At 54.3% G+C, this 18,270-nt stretch overlaps 1 protein-coding gene across 1 annotated transcript; it reads left to right on the top strand.

The window, feature by feature from the left end:
- Positions 1-1,696: 1,696 nt before the first annotated feature.
- ZP3 (zona pellucida glycoprotein 3) lies at positions 1,697-9,025 on the top strand. Its single transcript, XM_059415930.1, has 8 exons — positions 1,697-2,002; positions 3,612-3,730; positions 4,595-4,698; positions 4,778-4,955; positions 5,049-5,166; positions 8,103-8,194; positions 8,319-8,461; positions 8,805-9,025. The coding sequence occupies exons 1-8, from the start codon at positions 1,697-1,699 to the stop codon at positions 9,023-9,025; spliced, it is 1,281 nt and encodes a 426-aa protein (XP_059271913.1).
- The last annotated feature ends 9,245 nt before the right edge of the window (positions 9,026-18,270 follow it).

Genomic DNA, 18,270 nt, shown 5'->3' with positions numbered 1-18,270 from the left:
CCCCTGTGGAGGGCGACCTTGCCTAAAACAATGAATTCTTTCTACCGATTTCCTTTGTTCTACTCCCTGTGTTTATTTTTTAAAAGATTTTATTTATTTGAAAAAGAGAGAGAGAGAGAGCATGAGCGGGGCAGGGGGGGGGGAGAGGGAGAGGGAAAGAGACAAACACACCCACACTGACCACAGAGCCCGACTCAGAACCTGATCCCAGGACCCTGAGATAATGACCCGAGCCAAAGTCAGACACTTAGCTCTCTAAGCCACCCAGGTGCCCCTTCCTCTCTATTTTCTTTTATTAAGATTTTATTCGTTTATTTGACAGACAGAGATCACAATTACGCAGAGAGGTAGGCGGGGGATGGGGGAAAGCAGGCTCCCTGCTGAGCAGAGAGCCCGATTCGGGGCTCGATCCCAGGACCCTGAGACCATGACCCAAGCCGAAGGCAGAGGCTTCAACCCACTAAGCCACTCAGGCACCCCACTTCCTCTCTATTTTTAAAAACCTTTCATTTTCTGTGGCCCTTTGGGGTTCCCCTTTACCTGTTAGATGGTGTGCTGCATGATTCATGAACCAAATAATAAAGCCAATTAGCTCTTTAAAACTTCCCGAGTAGGGGTGCCTGGCTGGCTCAGTCAGTGGTGCATGTGATTCTTGATCCTGGGGTTGTAAGTTCGAGCCCCCCGTTCGGTATAGAGATCACTTAAAAATAAAATCTTTGGGGCACCTGAATGGCTCAGTCGGTTAAGCATCCAACTGCGTTTTGACTAAGGTCAAGATCTCCTGGGTGGTGGGATCCAGCCCACCTGATTCTGTATCAGATTCCGCACTCAGCTGTTTAAGCTACTTAAATCTACGGTTTCATTACATCAGAAGTAAGCATTTGCAAGCGAGTCCACACGCCTGTCCCTAGGGATTAGGTGCCATTAATTTTTTATTTTTATTTTTAGGTCATCTCCACACCCAGCGTGGGGCTCAAACTCATGACCCTGAAATGAAGCGTCCCGTGCGCCACTGAGCCAGCTAGGCGCCCCAGTGCTGTTAATCTTTACAGTTCTCCCACCAGGACTGATAGAGTAGCCCTCTGACCCCCCTTCTCTAGTCCTACCCCTATCCAACCAGAGTCCCCCAGACCACCCCATGCACCTTCCCAGCTCCCTGAACTGCCACCCTCACTCTTGGGGAACTGAGATCCAGCACCTATGAGCCCCCCGGGCTTTTCTCCCAAGCGCGCCTAGTCCCCTCTCTTCGCCTCTGTTCACACAGCTGCCTCCACCTAAGCTGACCTCCCCTCTTATCTCCTGTAAAATTGAGCAACGACCCCTAAAATTCCCTGGTCTCCTAACGAGCCCTTCTCCTGTTCTCTCCCTGCCACCCCGGATCAGTCCTCCCCACCCTCCAATCAAGACCTTTCTCCCCCGGAGACCTGGGACCACTCTTAACTCCCTCGATGGGCCGGCAAAGGGCTAACACATGGCAGCGGGAGTAGGGAAGGGGCAAGACGGTCCGTGGGACGGGGAGTCTGCCGTTCTAACAAGCTCCCAGGTGATGCGAAGCCGCTAGGTGGGGGACTGGCCCACTGATTGGTTGGGGAAAGGAAGCGCGTGGGAGCCCAGGTGCAGGGGGCATCATCGGGATATAAGATGGCTGGGGGGGGGGTGGCACCCGGGCGTTACCAGGGGGGTGATGGGAGCAGCCATGGACCTGAGCTGTGGGGTCTTCATCTGCTTTCTGCTCTTGGGAGGCACGGAGCTATGCTACTCGCAGACCATCTGGAGCCGTGAGACCAGCTCCCCGTTGCCCTCTAGGCCCCCCGTGGTGGTGGAGTGTCTGGAGGCCCAGCTGGTGGTCACTGTCAGCAAAGACCTTTTCGGTACTGGGAAGCTCGTCCGGCCTGCAGACCTCACCCTGGGTCCGGAGAACTGTGAGCCCCTGGTCTCCGCGGACATGGAGGATGTGGTCAGGTTTGAGGTCGGGCTGCATGAGTGTGGCAATAGGGTGCAGGTGAGACTTGGCCCCCTTGGTGGCTGTGGGGAGTGTGGACATAGGGCCAAGGAGGGCGGGGACTGGGCTGGAGCCCTCTGGCTTGCTGGGGGCGGGGAGCCGCTGAGGCTTAAAGTTTGGGATCGGTGGGTGGGCTGAAAGTGCTCGCCTCTAGTGACGGGAGGCAGGTAGGTGGGGTGGAGGCCAGAGACGGCCGTGCACTTGGGGCCAGACGGGGCATCCCCCACTCTGATTCCTGAGAGTCCCTGAACCCCTGGAAGGCATCCAGGAGAGATGTGGCTTTGAGGGAGAGAGCAAAGGGCTTCTTGATCACCTCTGGGTTAAGGAACCTGGGGCACAAACTGGGCCCCTGGGGGTAGCCGCATGAAGTGGGGACGCTTCATGTGGGAGGCAGGTAGGAGCTAAGTAACTCAGGCCCAAGGAGGGGCTTCCAGCGAGGCAGGGCTGGACTGGACGCAGGACCCCTAGCTGGTCCACGATTCCCTGGACCCCTTCCTGCCACCCCCCAGTCCTGGCCTCTTCTCTGTCCTGGGCTCTTGCCCCCCAGGCCTTGGACTCAGCTTGGCTAGGGCGTGGGCAAGCCCAGTAAGTACCGGAGGCCTCCTGGGGCTCTGATCTTCTACGCTGCCCTCCCATTCCGACCCCAGGGCTTGCCCTGAAGCTTCCTGGCTCTTGTTTCCCCAGGAAAAGCCCAGAGAACCCCAGGGGTTATTTGAGGAATTATTCTAATTGAGTAAGTCCCAAACCTTGGGCATTAAAACCATCGGAGGAGCATTTAAAAACCCCAATTCCCATCTCCTGTGCTACACCAGAGCAGCAGCCAGCCTCCGGGTGGCTCCAATACGCACCACCTGGTCACACCTTTTTCCAGGGTGGGGTCCCACATTCCTGCCAGATTATCCCTCGGGGCCACAGCAGTAGTTGGTTTGATGCCCTGAAATTCTGAACTGGGCAGACCACAAATGACGCTGCCGGTCCATCCGGGGCCCCAACTAACAGAAAGCGAAGAGTCTCCCCTACCGACTGCGTGGTTTGGGCAGGTCCCCTGGCGGTGGTGGGGGGAGGCTTGGAGGATGTCCGTACCGGCAGCACCTGCCTGAGCTCTTCCTGCTTCAAACCACCGCTGACCCAGTTTCCCCTTCTGTGATGGGGGTATGAGAAGTCAGAAAAGGCAGGGCAATTGGAGTCTTCACGGCTGTGGCCGTGAATTAAAAACTCCTGGAACTTTCTGGGTTCTTCAAGATGTCTTTCTTGGCCCCAGGCCTTCCCCGCCAGCCTTCCACCCCCAAAAGGAAATGGTGTTGAGAATGGGGATGGCAGCCTGGGACGGGGAGCCCGTGCCCGAGACCGCTGGCCGGTGGGCACCGTTTGGGTCTGACATAGCCCATCCAAACCCCTTGGGGTAGCATCATAATTTTGGGGTTGGGGGCGGTAAATGGAGGTTCAAGGGTGGGACCTGGTTCAGGCTTTCCCATGAGTCCGCAGGAAGGTGGGCTTGGAGGCCAGGACCTGGGCTCTCCCCACCTCCCCTGGGCTGTGCTCCCAGCACCCTCTTACCGTGTGGTGAGCCGGTGATGCTGGTGGGGTTAACCCCTCCCGTTCCGTTCAGGTGACCGACAGCGCTCTGGTGTACACCACCTTCCTGCTCCACAGCCCCCGCCCTGTGGGAAAGCTGTCCATCCTGAGGACTAACCGTGCCGAGATTCCCATCGAGTGCCACTATCCCAGGTGAGTGTGGGCCAGGGCCCTTCCCATCATCGGTGTCTGGCAGCCTGACTGCGAAGGGCCTAAGTCAGTCCTTAGGTTGAGGTCCCTGCCCTCTGCCCCAGGAGGGGGCGGTGAGCCTGCGGAGTCCACCTGGAGCCTCTGAAATGCGGCCGGGTTGCCGCCCCCTCTTGGAAGCTGCAGGGCTGCCCAGCCCAGGGCCATCTTAAAGTTCAAAAGTTGGAAGTTCAGGGAAAAAAACTCCGTGCAGGGGCACCTGGATAGCTCAGTGGGTTAAACCCTCTGCCTTCGGCTCAGGTCATGATCTCAGGGTCCTGGGATGAAGCCCCCGCATCGCATCGGGCTCTCTGTTCAGCAGGGAACCTGCTTCCTCTCTTTCTGCCTGCCTCTCTGCCTACTTGTGATCTGTCAAATGAAATATTAAAACAAAACAAAACAAAACCCCACACAGGGGGTGGTTCAAGGTTTGGGTGATCACAGCCCACTGGCTTCCCCCAACACCTGCATTCAGGTGAGGGAAATCCATCAAGCCTTAACAGGGAGGGTTCGATGCCTCAGACCCAAAATCTGAGCCTCCAGGGTTAACCCTGATCAGCCGATCTGGGTCTAGAGGCCCAACTCCGAACTCAGGTGTATCGCATTTTCATGCCTCAGCTGCGGTGGCCTCCCACATCGCAGGTGTGGAGTTCGGAGGGCCGAGGGGTGGGCTCAGACTTCTGTGTCTGTTCCGTGGCCTTGGACTCGCTGCCTGGGTGGGCCCCAGCTGAGGACTCTGCCGTGAGGTAGAAACGAGAGACACGCCCCCACTCCATGGAAGCCGGATGGGGTGGGCGCGGGACCGGGGTGGACGGCTGCTCTTCTCCACAGGCACAGGAACGTGAGCAGCCAGGCCATCCTGCCCACCTGGGTGCCCTTTAGGACCACGATGCTCTCAGAGGAGAAGCTGGTTTTCTCCCTCCGCCTGATGGAGGGTAAGCAGGGAGAGCCGGCAGGGAGGGGGGTTGGCAGAGAGGCCTCTGGTGGTCTCACCCCGGACTGTGTGCCCTTCAGAGGACTGGGGCTCTGAGAAGCGGTCCCCCACCTTCCAGCTGGGAGACGTAGCCTACCTCCAGGCCGAAGTCCACACTGGTAGCCACGTGCCACTGCGACTGTTTGTGGACCACTGCGTGGCCACGCTGACACCGGACCGGAGTGTCTCCCCTCGTCACACCATCGTGGACTTCCACGGGTGAGGGCCGGGCCACCTCCCTAGGGAGCCTTTAGAGCAACCTGATCTCTACCATCTTCCTCAGCACCTGACTCCTGTCCCTTCTCTTCAAAGCTGTCTTGTGGATGGTCTCTCTGATGCCTCTTCGTCCTTCAAAGAGCCCAGACCCAGGCCAGAGACACTGCAGTTTACAGTGGACATGTTCCACTTTGCTAATGACTCCAGAAACATGGTAATGAACCTTCAAAAAATAACTGTGGGGGGGGGTGCGCAGTTGGCTGGTTCAGTCAGTAGAGCATGTGACTCTTGATCTCAGTGCTGGAAGTTCAAGCCCCATGCTGGGTGTGGCACCTGCTCTGGGGGCGGGGACTTGGAATAAGATTGGGTCACAGGGCAGCCTGACCAGCCTTACTGACTGTGGGTCATCACCTACCTCCTTTAGCAAGGACTTGATAGCTCTGTCCCTGTCCCTGTTCCAAAACTCTGAATTCTGCAGATAAAGTTGTGGGCTCTAGTGAGATCTTCAAGGAAGAATGGGTGGTGGAAACCCATGAAAGGTGGAGAGAATCTGGGGTCTTAGAAACAGAACAAACCAGGGGAGGAGCTGATGGCTCAGATGAAGTGAGGACCACCCACTGTGGCATTTGGGGGCCAGCTCACTAACCTAGTTTTTGCCAGGGTGCATAGGGCCGGAAGCCAGATGGAAGGGTTGAGAAAAACCGGTGTCAGCCTTCCTGGAGTTTTCTGGAAGGGCAAGGAAAGCAGATACGAATTTCTTTTCTTACAGTAGTCTCTCGAACTTGATCATCAACTAGACTAGTGACTTCTTGAAACTGGAGTGCATCAGCAGCATCTGGGGTGGGGGGGTTCCTGAAATACATTGGGCCCCATCCCTAGGACTTGGTTCTGTGTTCCTAACACATCTCCAGGTGTTGCTGATGTTGCTGCTCTGGGAACCAACCACCCTTTGAACTGCTAAGCTAGAAAGCCCAGCCTGAAACTTGGGGGGTAGAGGGGGAGGGAGCTAAAGTGTGGACTGCTTCTGATGGCTGGGGCAGGAAGCACAGGTAGGGCTGGTCTCTAGCCAGAAAGTGCTGGTAAAATTTTACAAATAAAAATCAAGTAGATCTTAGTTTCCTGAGCTAGGAGCAGGGGATGCAAATTTGGAATTGCTAGTCAGGAAGTGATTGGAGCAGGGATTTTTTTTCCCCCCTAAATTCTGGCTCTGTACTAAGCACCTGGAAAGGTCATATAATCCTGTATCTTCACTGATTTGCGGTAAGGACTAGCATCCCTTTTCTAATTTATTTATTTATTTATTTATTTTTAATTTTTATTTATTTATTTGAGAGAGAGACCGTGAGAGAGAACATGAGCGAGGAGAAGGTCAGAGGGAGAAGCAGACTCCCCATGGAGCTGGGAGTCCGATGTGGGACTCGATCCCGGGACCCCAGGATCATGACCTGAGCCAAAGGCAGTCGTCCAACCAACTGAGCCACCCAGGCGCCCCCTTTTCTAATTTATAATGGAAATCCTCATGTGATGAAAGAATCTTACAGCAAATACCTATACACCTATCATCTAGATTTCTACCATTAGACTAGTGAATGAATGACTGTAAAATATTCTTTCACTTGGAAATGATCAAAAACTACTTAAGCTCCTAGGGGACTCTAATACGCAGTTGGGGTTACAAACCACTAAACCAAAGGCTCGTATGGCCGAGGGGCATTAAGGGATGAACACAGTGAATTTGTAGAGGACACGGAAACTGCCACCCCACCCTGCCCCAGTTCTGTCCTGAGAACAGGAAGTTGGATACAGATGGGTTAACAGGAAGGGTGTGAATCAAGGCTATTGGGGAGATGCCCAGAAGCTCCTGATGGGTTGGGTGGGGCTGGGGATCAAGGGCAGATTGTCCTGATCAAGGGTCCTGATCCCCCAGATCAGTGACCTTGTATGTCCTACGGGAGAGGACCTTAGTTGGGGTAGGGAGTGCACCTGACTTCAGAGGTGTCCTAGTGGGGGGGAGAAAGGGGATAAGGTTTCATGTGGGTGGTGGTCAGCACAGGTGCAACCTGAGCTGGTATCTGCATCTCTAGGGATTTGGGGGCGAGGGGAGGGGCAGGGCACCAGAGACCAGAGGATGATGCTGACCGATGGAAGGTAGCCTGAGTTCTGGGAAGATTCTCCCAACAGGTGGGGTGGTTTGGCTGACTGTGTCGCAGGCACAGAAGTAAACCTTGATTCAAGAGGAGCAGAGAACCATTTCAGAGTCCTAGGCCTCAGTTAACATCAAATGTGCTAGGAAGAAGCTTGAAGATAAAAGCAGTGGTTTCCTGAAATAGGGATTTTTTTTTTTTTAAAGATCTTGTTTGTTTGAGAGATCAAGGAAGAAGCAGGCTCCCTGCTGAGCAGAGAGCCCGATGCAGGGCTCAATTCCAGGACTCTGGGATCATGACCTGAGGCTTTAACCCACTGAGCCACCCAGGCACCTCTGAAGTAAGGATTCTAAGGGACCCAAGAGCCCTCTGCTGGGGCAGATAGAAAGCTGGTGGCCTGGGGTGCCTGGCTGGCTCACTTGGTGGGATGTAGGACTCTTGACCTTGGGGTTGAGTTCTAAGCCTCATGTTGGGTGTAGAGTTCACTTTAAAAGTTTAAAAAATAATTAAAAAAGCCGGAGGCTAAAAGTACATCCTCCCTTTTGTTCAAATTCCTGAAGTGGCTTCCCTGCTGGCGTGCTCAGCCACTAGGTGGTGGCCAAGGTTTGTGGCTCTGCAGAAGACTTCAGAGAAGGTGGTAGAACTTCTGTGCCCTTGGGTTGGCAGAGGGGTGCCAAGACACTACCTGGAGGATGAAGGGGGGAAGCCTCTGCCTGGGGATGCCTCTGCCAAGATTTTATCTTATTTTTATTCCCTGATCCCACCCAGGTCATAGGGCAGTAAGTGATTGGATGGAATTTGGGGAAGAAGGTTGTGTGTATAAAGCTGGTGGGTTGCAATCTAGAATCTGATCAGCTATTTGTTCAAATCTGGACAGCTTCTCCTCTGACTCTCTACTCCTGTCTCTAAAATAACCAGTAACTCTGGGGGGAGTTCCAAAGCACAGACTTCCTCAAGTCACTGGTGCAGCTTAGAATTCCACAAGAAACCACTCTCTTGCCTCTAGATCTATATCACGTGCCATCTGAAGGTCACTCTGGCAGACCGAGTCCCGGACCAGCTAAACAAAGCCTGTTCCTTTATCAAGTCCAGCAGGAGGTGAGGGATAGACTGAGACATGGGGGTGGAAAGCCTGAGTGGCCTCCCTGGGGTCTGTTCCCCTTTTATGTACATCAGCAGCTCGCTGTTTCCTGAGGGCAACTTCCTTTCTCCCCCTGCTCAGGTGGTCCCCCGTAGAAGGCACTGCTGACATCTGTCGCTGTTGTAACAAAGGCAGCTGTGGCCTTCCAGGCCGTTCCAGGAGGCTGTCCCGTCTAGAGAGAAGGGGACACAAGTCTGCTTCCCAAACCCGAAATCGCAGGCATGGTAGGTGTTAGGACCCCTCTGAGGCTCTTACCTTCCCCTCTGTCTAGGGTACCTGCTGTCCCGGCAGGGGGACATTCCTCCTTGGTGCCCCACGTAAGGCTCCTCATTGCTGGGGGGATGGCTGATCTGGGCTTCCTTACATAGAAACCTTGGGGGGCTTATGGGGGGCTCAACCCCCACCCCAGCATCAGCCAGGGGTTCAGAGTAGGGTATGATCTGCAGTGTGGGGAGATAGCACAGCTTTTAGAGGAAAACCTAGTTTGATCTGCTGAAACAGAGCAAAACCCTCAATCTGACCCTGCTTTGGGACTAAGGTGACCCTTAGGTGTCCTGTGTCTTTCAGTGACCGAAGAAGCGGAGATCACCGTGGGGCCTCTGATCTTCCTGGGAAAGGCTGGTGATCCTGGGGCGGAGGGGTCCACGTCCCCTCACGCCTCTGTGATGCTGGGCTTGGGCCTGGCCACGGTGCTCTCCCTGACTCTGGCTACCCTCGTCCTGGTCCTTTCCCGGAGGCGCCGCGCTGCTTCCCGCTCTGTGATTTGCCCTGTGTCTGTTCCCCAATAAAAGAAGAAAGTGAGCTCTGGGGTGTGGTGTGGTGATGTCATAGAGGGGGGAGGGGGGCAGACGGGAGAACAGTGCCGTGGGCTCAAGTAGCACCCTCCAGCAAGGACTGCTGTGTCTGGCGTGGGCCGGTCTGTCCGCAGCGGAGAGGCCGGACTGGGTGGTGAAGGCAAGATTGCTTCTCCCTGGCTTTGGGCAACAGGGCCTTCCTGGGAGTGGGGCTCCCCTTTCCAGGTGATCATGATCCTGTGGTTCCAAAGAGGTCAAGATGTCAGCTACTGGGGACAAAAGCGGGGCGGTGGGCCTTACCAGCCCGGCTTTTGAGCTAGCAGAGGGCCCGGTGTGTCTCTGGACCCCGTGCACCCGAGATGGGGTTGGGGTGGGGCAGAATGGACAGAGTCAGCTTCTCTAGGGACAGCAGGCTGGAGACCCAGAGGTGACCGAGTCCAGGGCAGTGGTCTGGACAGTGGTCAGCTTGGGCCCGAGCCTGCCATAGGGGAGCATGTCTGGGAGGTAGGGTGAATGGGAGTGGGCTGTGGGCAAGTCCTCTCCTCTGAGGTAGGGTCCTCAGATGGCCTGAGCCCTGCCTGAAGCTTCCTGTCACTGGGGGGAGCTGCTTTCCCCTCCTAGGCCCCAGGGGTGCCCGAGCAACTTGTGGACCCCTCTCCAGGGCAGGAGGCGGGGGGGATCCTCTTCCTCTGACAGCTGTGGCCCTTAACTGGCTCCAACCTTACCCCAGACCCCAACTCCTTCTCCTGACGGGGTCAAGGGCCCCCTGACTTGAAGATCCCAGCCTTGTCAGTACCTTCTGTGAGCCTGAGGCTCGTTGGCAAAATGGGACTGGTATCTGTTGCACAGGCTTATTGGACATAAATGTACTGGAACCAAAAGGAGCTTAATTGTGCCTCTGGGATAGTTCTGTCTTTGCAGTCTGGGGCCGGGCTGAGGGCCGGGGCTCGGATGTGTTGGCAGAGGCCTAGAGACAGGTTTTGAGTACATCCAGGGCATGCTGGGATGGCTCAGTTAAGGGTTTGCCTTCGGCTCAGGTCATGATCTTGGAGTCTTGGGATGGAGCCCCACATCAGGTTCTCAGCTCCGAGGGGAGCCTGCTTCTCCCTCGGCCACTTCCCTTGCCTGTGCTCTCACTGTCAGTTTTTTTTAAGATTTTGTCAGAGACGGAGAGAGAGCAAGCACAGGCAGACAGAATGGCAGGCAGAGCAAGCTCCCTGCCGAGCAAGGAGCCCGATGTGGGACTCGATCCCAGGACCCTGGGATCATGACCTGAGCCGAAGGCAGCTGCTTAACCAACTGAGCCACCCAGGCGTCCCTCTCTGTCAGATCTTTAAGGTACCTTCAGAACAAGGTTTTGTGATTCTGGGTCTGCCTTGGTTCTGGTTCTTGCCCCTCTAAGTGTGGGGTATGAACATTCAGCGTCACCGGGCGATTAGTGGGAAGGCGGAACCTGGGGCCCCATCCCCAGATGGAATCTACATGTAAAAATCTCCAGGTGATTCGGGTGTGTTAAAGTGCAGGGGGGCGGGGGGGGGGGTTTGCATCAGGAAGGAATCCTACCCCACACTCTCCCCCGCCCTTACCCCAAGCAGATCTGGGTGTGCTATGGGAGGGAGGTAGGAGGGGGGGCTTCCCGGAGCTGGTGATCCTGGAGCAAATCCATGAAGAACCAGCAGGTCCTGGCTGGACAAAATGGGAGAGGTGGGTGCGGAGGCAGGAGAGGAAGGGTGAATACTTTCTCGTGGAAGAACGGACAGCCTGGATGCCTGTAAGGGGTGGGGGGGAGGGAGGCCTCCTAAAAAATGAGTCACAGCGTGAGAAGCCCCCGAATGGACAGTCCACGTCAAGAAGACTCTGGAACGGGGCACCTGGGGGGGGCTCAGTGGGTTAAAGCCTCTGCCTTCGGCTCAGGTCATGATCCCAGGGTCCTGGAATCGAGCCCCGCATCGGGCTCTCAGCCTCGTAAGGACCCTGCTTCCTCCTTTCTCTCTCTGCCTGCCTCTCTGCCTGCTTGTGATGTCTGTCTGTCACATACATAAAATCTTAGAGACTCAGGAACCGCAGAACATGGCCTGGAGGCAGAGAAGCAGCCTGGCTCTTTGCCCCTGCTGACCCGGCGTGGTGGGTCCCTTCGTATGTGAGACACACTATTCAGAGGCTGAGTGAGGAGGGTGCTTGATGGCCTCCTGGTTCACACAGCAGGATTCAGGGCACGGTGGGGGATTGGGCCTGTGTCCCATCCGACCGGGCTCCACTCCTCACCCAGCCTGTTTCCTCCCACTTAGCATCACTGCGTTTCAGACGGAGTTCTCCAGCCTTCCGGGCTCTGGGGAGGAGCAATGTGGTACTTGGGGTCTCATGAAGGGACTCCGGACATGTATCCCCGATGTGTGCTGCTCAGCCTTCAGCCCAAGATCGGCCACATGCCCATGGAGAGCCAACAGCTTAAGAGAAATTTTTGCCCCTCCCTTAGCTACCTAAGAGGTATTAAAATTTGAGCGGGAGGGTAGGGGGGTTAGTGTCTTTCCCAGAATGGGAGTTTTTTTTTTTTTTTTTTAAGATTTTATTTATTTGACAGAGAAATCACAAGTAGATGGAGAGGCAGGCAGAGAGAGAGAGAGGGAAGCAGGCTCCACGCCGAGCAGAGAGCCCGATGCGGGACTCGATCCCAGGACCCCAAGATCACGACCCGAGCCAAAGGCAGCGGCTTTACCCACTGAGCCACCCAGGCGCCCCAGAATGGGAGTTTTTACCAGAAATTTTATCTGAGTGACCCATCTGTGTGTGTATGTGGGGCGAGGTGTGGGGGGCAAACTTTTTTTTAAGATTTTTTCAGAGTGCCCAAGCAGGGGGAGCATCAGGCTGAGGGAAAAGCAGGCTCCCTGCTGAGCAAGGAGCCTGAGGCAGGACTCGATCCCAAGACCCCAGGATCATGACCTGAGCCAAAGGCAGACACTTAGCTGACTGAGCCATGCAGGGCCCCCAAACCTCTGTGATTCTTACCCTGTGAATTGCCTTACCCTGCCCACCCCCTTCCTTAGCTCAGATGTCCTGTATACTCCATGTCACCTTGGTCTTGGGGATCGCCACATACCGGAGCGCTTCCTTCCTACAAAATGCAATCTGATTTTTCTCCCGTTCATCTCCTGTCAACCTGTAATTTACCCACGTCGGTTTGCACGCTGGGATGTCAATCGGCAGCAGGCTGAGCAAATGACATCAGGCGGAATGGCTTCCGAAAACGGGACTGCGGGAGACATAGGCAGGGTGTTTTTTAGTTTAGACCTAAGATGATTAGATGAGGAAACTTTGCCCTCCTATACAGGGTGGGTATAACGTGACTTGACGCATGCGCCTGAAGGAAACACACCGGAGGCATACCTTGTGCTTTATGTAAATGAGGCTGGGTGGAGATTTTAGTGCTCTAACGCGGTCGGTAAAGGTGATTGTGGGTGGGTCCAGAGGTCACCGCCCCATGGGCCGTCTGCACGGAATAGAGTCAGGTTTCCCTCAAAAACATCTGGATGGTGGGACCTCTGGGTGGCTCAGTGGGTTAAAGCCTCTCCCTCCGGCTCAGGTCATTATCCCAGGGTGCTGGGATCGAGCCCCGCATGGGGCGGGAAGCCTCTTCTCCCTCTCCCACTCCCCCTGCTTGTGTTCCCTCTCTATGTCTCTCTGTCAAAAAACCTTAAAAAAAAAAAAAAAAGGGCAGGTTGGTCTGGGCCTGGGGGGGGGCGGGTGGGGGCGCCCCCCCCCCCCCCCCCCCCCCCCCCCCCCCCCCCCCAGGGGTGGTTTCGGGTTTCATTTGCCTGAGCTCAGAAATAAACCAAAAGAAGGGCCCAGTAGAGTGTGGGGGGAAGTGTAAGACAAAGTTGAGTTTGAGCAGGTGCACAGTGAAAGGTCAGGTCTTGGGGTCTAACTGGTGACAAAATTCTTAGACCAGCCAGATTTGAGACCTTTTGGAGACAAGAGAATTTTCACTCCCCGTGCCCCAACCCCCCCAGCCAGCATGTGTTGGGACAGAAGGGTTCCATAAGCTTCCAGGACATAATGCCGAGGGGACTGTCCCCGGGACAACCACCCATCCGTTATCTGCCCTCCTGTTTCTGGGTCTTGCAACATCCTGGGAACTCTCATTCAACTTCTGCTGTCCTCAGAATGAACAGGAAGTGGCTATATCTGGTGGCGGGGGAGGAAGTGTGACTAGAATGTGACCCCGGATGTCAGCCCCAGCCAGTTCTAGACAGGCCTCTGCTAGGGGCGAAGCTGGCCTCGGGGCAGGGCAGGGCCGGAGAGGCCGCCTCCAGCGGTGAAGGCAGAGGGCCCTGCCTTGCAGTCTGCGGGGGAAGTCTGGGAAAGTGCAGAAAATAGCCAGCCCCTGAGGGTTGTCTGGATTTCCATTGCTTATAACCACTGTTGCCCTGATGTTTGGGGCAGCTTCCTACCTCACACATCCTGTGGCTCAATCCTTCCTGGTTTTCAAACTTTGCCTTTGGGCTTCCCGGTAGCCAGGGGGAAAAAGGACAGGAGGTTGCTAAAAGGGACCAGGCTGGGCAGGGTGGGTACAAATCATGATTGCACAAATACAAAATGAAAACATGTCCAAGGTCCATTAACTCCTTTTGTTTTGTTTTAAAGATTTATTTACTTGATAGACAGAGATCACAAGTAGGCAGAGAGGCAGGCAGAGAGAGAGAGGGGGGACGCAGGCTCCCCGCCGAGCAGAGAGCCCGATGCGGGGCTGGATCCCAAGACCCTGAGACCATGACTGGAGCCAAAGGCAGAGGCTCCCCCCCCCACCCCAGTAACTCCTTTTTTGAGGGAAACCACAAGATGTGAAAACCAGTTCAAAGGAGAATCCGAAGACTTACATAAAGATAATCAGGAATGTAGAAATGAATTTGCTGATAGATGCAAACTTGGTTTCCTCCAAAGGGCAGAAATCAATTGCATCTTCACAGAGGGGCTGGGAATCCTTTGCAATCATTTGCATTACTACCGGCTTTCTGCAATATACAGAATACCTTAGGGGTGCCTGGGTGGCTCCACGGGTTAAGAGGCTGCCTTTGGCTCGGATGTGATATTGGGGTCCTGGGATCGAACCTTGAGTTGGGGTCCCTGCAGAGCAGAGTCTGCTTCTCCTTATCCCTCTCCCTCCCCACTCCTCCTGCCTCCCCATCCGTGCTCTCTCTCTATAATCTTTAAAGGGGAAAAAAAAATGTAAAAGAGTAGGCAAGGCAGGCCTTTGTAGACTCAGATAATCTGGAAGGTTGCTAGAGGACATCAAGTCGTCTTTTTGCCCATGTCTAAGACTCACACTTTTGCCTGATGGGTGTTAGATATATCAGGCATTTTTAGCAAGAGATTCTAAGCAGTCCTAGGGTCTAATGGAAGCTTTGGGCGGGGAGGCTGGACACCACCAGAAAGATGACTCTGTCTCTCAGTTTGGGGGGGGGCTCTTTCCCTCAGCCTTTAGGAAATCTGGCTTGTCCACACAACACCCTGAGCCCTTGAGCAACTCCGGCTCCCGAACCAGAATGCCAGAGTATTAACTTACAATGAGAACCACTGCGGCGGAGGGCAGAGGTCGAGTGAGATTGCCCAGTGTTAAAACAAACTTCTCGGATGAATTAGCTGAGTACATCCGTTCTTTCAGACTCTGCAGCAAGGGAACCAGCAAAAAGGACCAGCCAGTTCAAAACACGTTCCAAGGGGCCAGGACGGACATAAGATAATGCTTTTAGGGGACTTCACTCCTGGGGCTGCAAAGTCATCATGCCTTTGTTGGCTGTGTAGGTCACACCTGGGGCCTGAGCGGCACGGTTGCCCAGAGATGCCAGGTGCTGTCTATTAATCAGAAATAATGAGCCAGGCAGCTGTGGCTTCTAATCAGACAATCCCCCCCGAGTGTCAGATGGAAACCAATTAGCCGAGGCACCAAGCAACAAAATTCTGCCTTTCCAAGCAAAACATCAGAAAGTGCTCGAGCCCCTTAGCGGAGAGGCCGGGCCCCCGCGTCTAGCCTTTTCCCACATTTACGTTGATCTTTTCTTGTTCCCCGGGTGAGCTGGGGGCCGGTTCCAGGATTGGAACCTTCGGAAGCAGTAAACCCTGGCCCCTGGAGTGGAGTCTGAGGACTTTCTGGGGAAGAAAAAAAAATTAAGTTTCTTTGGCTACCATCTCTCCCCATTCTGTGGCCAAGAGCCACATTCTTTCTCGGGCCACGTCATTCGCAGTTGCTAGGGAGCCTTCGGAGGCCTATGGGCGATGGCACAAGCTCCAGTCTTTGAGACATGAAAAACAGCAATGACAACAAGAAAGCTCCCCTTCTGGGCAGACGGTTTTGTTAGGACAGAGAGCCAATGCCAGGAATGTGGCAGCTCCTCTCCTAGGAGCACTCTGCCTGGCATCCCTAACCTTCCCTTCTGTAGTGTGTGTGTGTGTGTGTGTGTGTGTGTGTGTATGGATGGGGGGGAGGGGCACGCTCATATTTTTTAAGCCAAGCACACAAACAGGTGCACACTCTCTACGCTCTCTAAGCTCCTTCTTTTACTTAACAATAGCTCTTGGCGACCGTTCTATTAGCTCCTGTGACTCTTCCTCATTCTTCCAACTAATGTTCCAAGGTCATTTAACCATCCCCCTACTGCTTCCGGTCCTTTGCCACGCACATTGGTTTAAAGTTCAGTCTGCAAGTGGCCAATCCCGGATTCTCTCCTTTCTGGCTCCCCTCGGACATCCCGCTGCAGCCTCAGAACGCAGCACACTCACTCCCCGGGACCTAAAAATTTAAAGTCCGTGCCCTTTCTCCCTCCCCCGCCACATTCTTCCTCTTGCTGTTGCCCTATTTCGCTTCTTTTCACGACCCAAACTCTTTATTTTTCCCAAATAAAAATAGTCTTTCTTTTCAGGTTATAAAAAAGGAAACTATTCTTTGGGACACACTCAAATGATGCAAGAAGAGGACAAAGAAATTGAAAGTCACCTGCTCTCCTGCTCATCAGACGTGACTGTGTTGGCTAGTGTCCTTCCTGGCACATCCGGTCACGGGCGACCTTACGTAAGCAGCCTCATTCTGCACATGCCGGTACAGCCTCTTCCGCCCCCTGCCCTGATGTGTGCCACACAAAGGTGGTTCTTGGAAGAGCGGGCTGCACTCCCGGACTGTACAACCTTCCCAGCCACAGACCTCTAAGTGCATCTACATGCTCGAGCCCATGATTCTTGTGGAAACCAGTCCAGTCCCCAGTGGCCTTCCTGTGGCAAAGCTGGAGGCTTGGGGGCATTTCCTGAAGACTGCAAGATATGACAGAGCCCAGAACTGGGAGGCAGGGGCCCTGGGTTCTGGAATAGGCACCCCTCCCAGCAGACTACCTTGTTGGGCCTCTCAGAAGTGTCTGTCACACTGGGGGCCGCCTTTGTGGGACATTCTTCTTGATTCTCTGCCACCACGCTCACGCCGGGCTCCCCCCCACAGTCCAGCCTGCTTTCTGGACACTTCTAGCTCTCCTCTGTTCTTCAAAAGTCAGTGTTCCTTAGCCCTGGACTCACCTTTTCTTATCTTCCGTGGTCTTTCCAGGTGATCTCCATCACATTGTCTGTGACTCCCGAATCCCTATCTCTACCCAGATGTCTAGATTTGCTTGCCTCCCTACCGTACACCCAACTTGTTGACTGAAACTCCCCTCTCCCCCCTTTAAAAAAATATTTATTTGACAGAGATCACACGTAGGCAGACAGGCAGGCAGAGGGGGAAGAGGGGGAAGAGGGGGAGGAGAGAAGCAGGCTCCCTGCTGAGCAGAAAGCCCGATGCGGGGCTCGATCCCAGGATGCGGGGATCATGACCTGAGCTGAAGGCAGAAGCTTAACCCGCTGTGCCACCCAGGCGCCCCTCCCCTCCCCTTTTCTTGCCTGCGCCACCTCATGGGAACACACTCCACGCACCCAGCCTTCCCGGCTCTGTCCTACTTCCTGCTTCTGGGAAACTTCTCTACCTTGGCCTTGTCCCTGGCTCCCATACTGGTCCCAACCTTTTCAGGGTGGGAAGGCTTTTCTAATGCTTCAGACCGTTTCTTCTGTTCCACCCTCCCCACCCCCACCATTCCCCAAAGAGGCCAGTCATATTGGGCTGCTCAAGTCTGGGCTTAGACACGACCAGCTCTGCCAGTTGCTAGCTCTGCGACCTTAGACACATCGCTTAAACTGTCTCAGTGTCCCCATCTTTAAAATGAGGATAACGAGAGGGCGCCTGGCTGGCTCATTCAGTACAGTGTGTGACTCCTGATCTCAAGGTTGTGAGTTCAAGCCCCACGTGGGGCGTGGAGCCTACCTAAAAAAAAAAAAAAAAAAAAAAAGAGGATGATGTTAGTACCTACCTCATGGAGAGGATTTACTATGAGATGATGCATGTTTAGTGCTTGCCACATACTAGGTGCTTTGGAAATGTAGATGGTTTGGGCTCAGAATACGGAGATTCTGAGAGAAAGGAAATGTCCCCCTTCTAACCTGTAGCCACTGCTGTCACCTAGTGTAAGTCACAGCTAGAAAGTCACCCTTCAGTTCTAGAAAGAGGGCTGGCATCATGGGGGAGAATCTGACTTTGGTGCCTCCCCAGACTCAAGGCTTATATCCTCAAAGTCGGGTCCTGGGTCATGAAGAGTGCTGGCCTAGGGTCCCAGAAGTGGGCCTGCCACAGGCACTCCTTCCCCCATTTCACTGACTTTGGGCTTCCTTCTCTGGCTTCCTTTTCTTTTTTTTTTTTTTTAAAGCTTTTATTTATTTGACAAATCACAAGTAGGCAGAGAGGGAGGAAGAGAAAGAGGAGGAAGAAGCAGGCTCCATACGAGGCAGAGAGCCCGATGCGGGGCTCGATCCCAGAACCCTGGGATCAGGACCCTAGCCAAAGGCAGAGGCTTTAACCCACTGAGCCACCCAGGTGCCCCATTTTTTCCCCGCTTTTCTATAAAATAAAGTTTTGAACTGAGTGATGGGGGTAGGGATGGAAGGAGAGGTCTCTTCCTTAAATCCCTGATGAAATCTGAGTGACATTATATTATGTAAAGATACTCAACTTTAGTCCAAGATTCAAAGAACTCCAAACTCCCAAACTACAATGTGCAAGACTGTATGTGTGACCTGTATGTACACGGGTGTGAACATTTCTGTCTGAGCATATTTTGGGAATAGCTTTCTTTAGCTCTGTAAAGGAGGTCTGTGATCCCAGAAGAATAGTCACC

Source organism: Mustela nigripes, chromosome 11 (genome assembly GCF_022355385.1).
Source record: "Mustela nigripes isolate SB6536 chromosome 11, MUSNIG.SB6536, whole genome shotgun sequence".
Taxonomy (NCBI): domain Eukaryota; kingdom Metazoa; phylum Chordata; class Mammalia; order Carnivora; family Mustelidae; genus Mustela; species Mustela nigripes.
Note: the sequence above shows the minus strand (reverse complement) of the source record. Positions and strands in the feature narration are given on the sequence as shown.

Excerpts from the sequence above, each read along its gene's own strand:
- ZP3 (XM_059415930.1), top strand. The coding sequence starts at position 1,697 with ATGGACCTGAGCTGTGGGGTCTTCATCTGCTTTCTGCTCTTGGGAGGC. Across the intron at positions 3,731-4,594 it reads ATCGAGTGCCACTATCCCAG|GCACAGGAACGTGAGCAGCC; the intron begins GTGAGTGTGGGC and ends TCTTCTCCACAG. Across the intron at positions 4,699-4,777 it reads CTCCCTCCGCCTGATGGAGG|AGGACTGGGGCTCTGAGAAG; the intron begins GTAAGCAGGGAG and ends TGTGCCCTTCAG.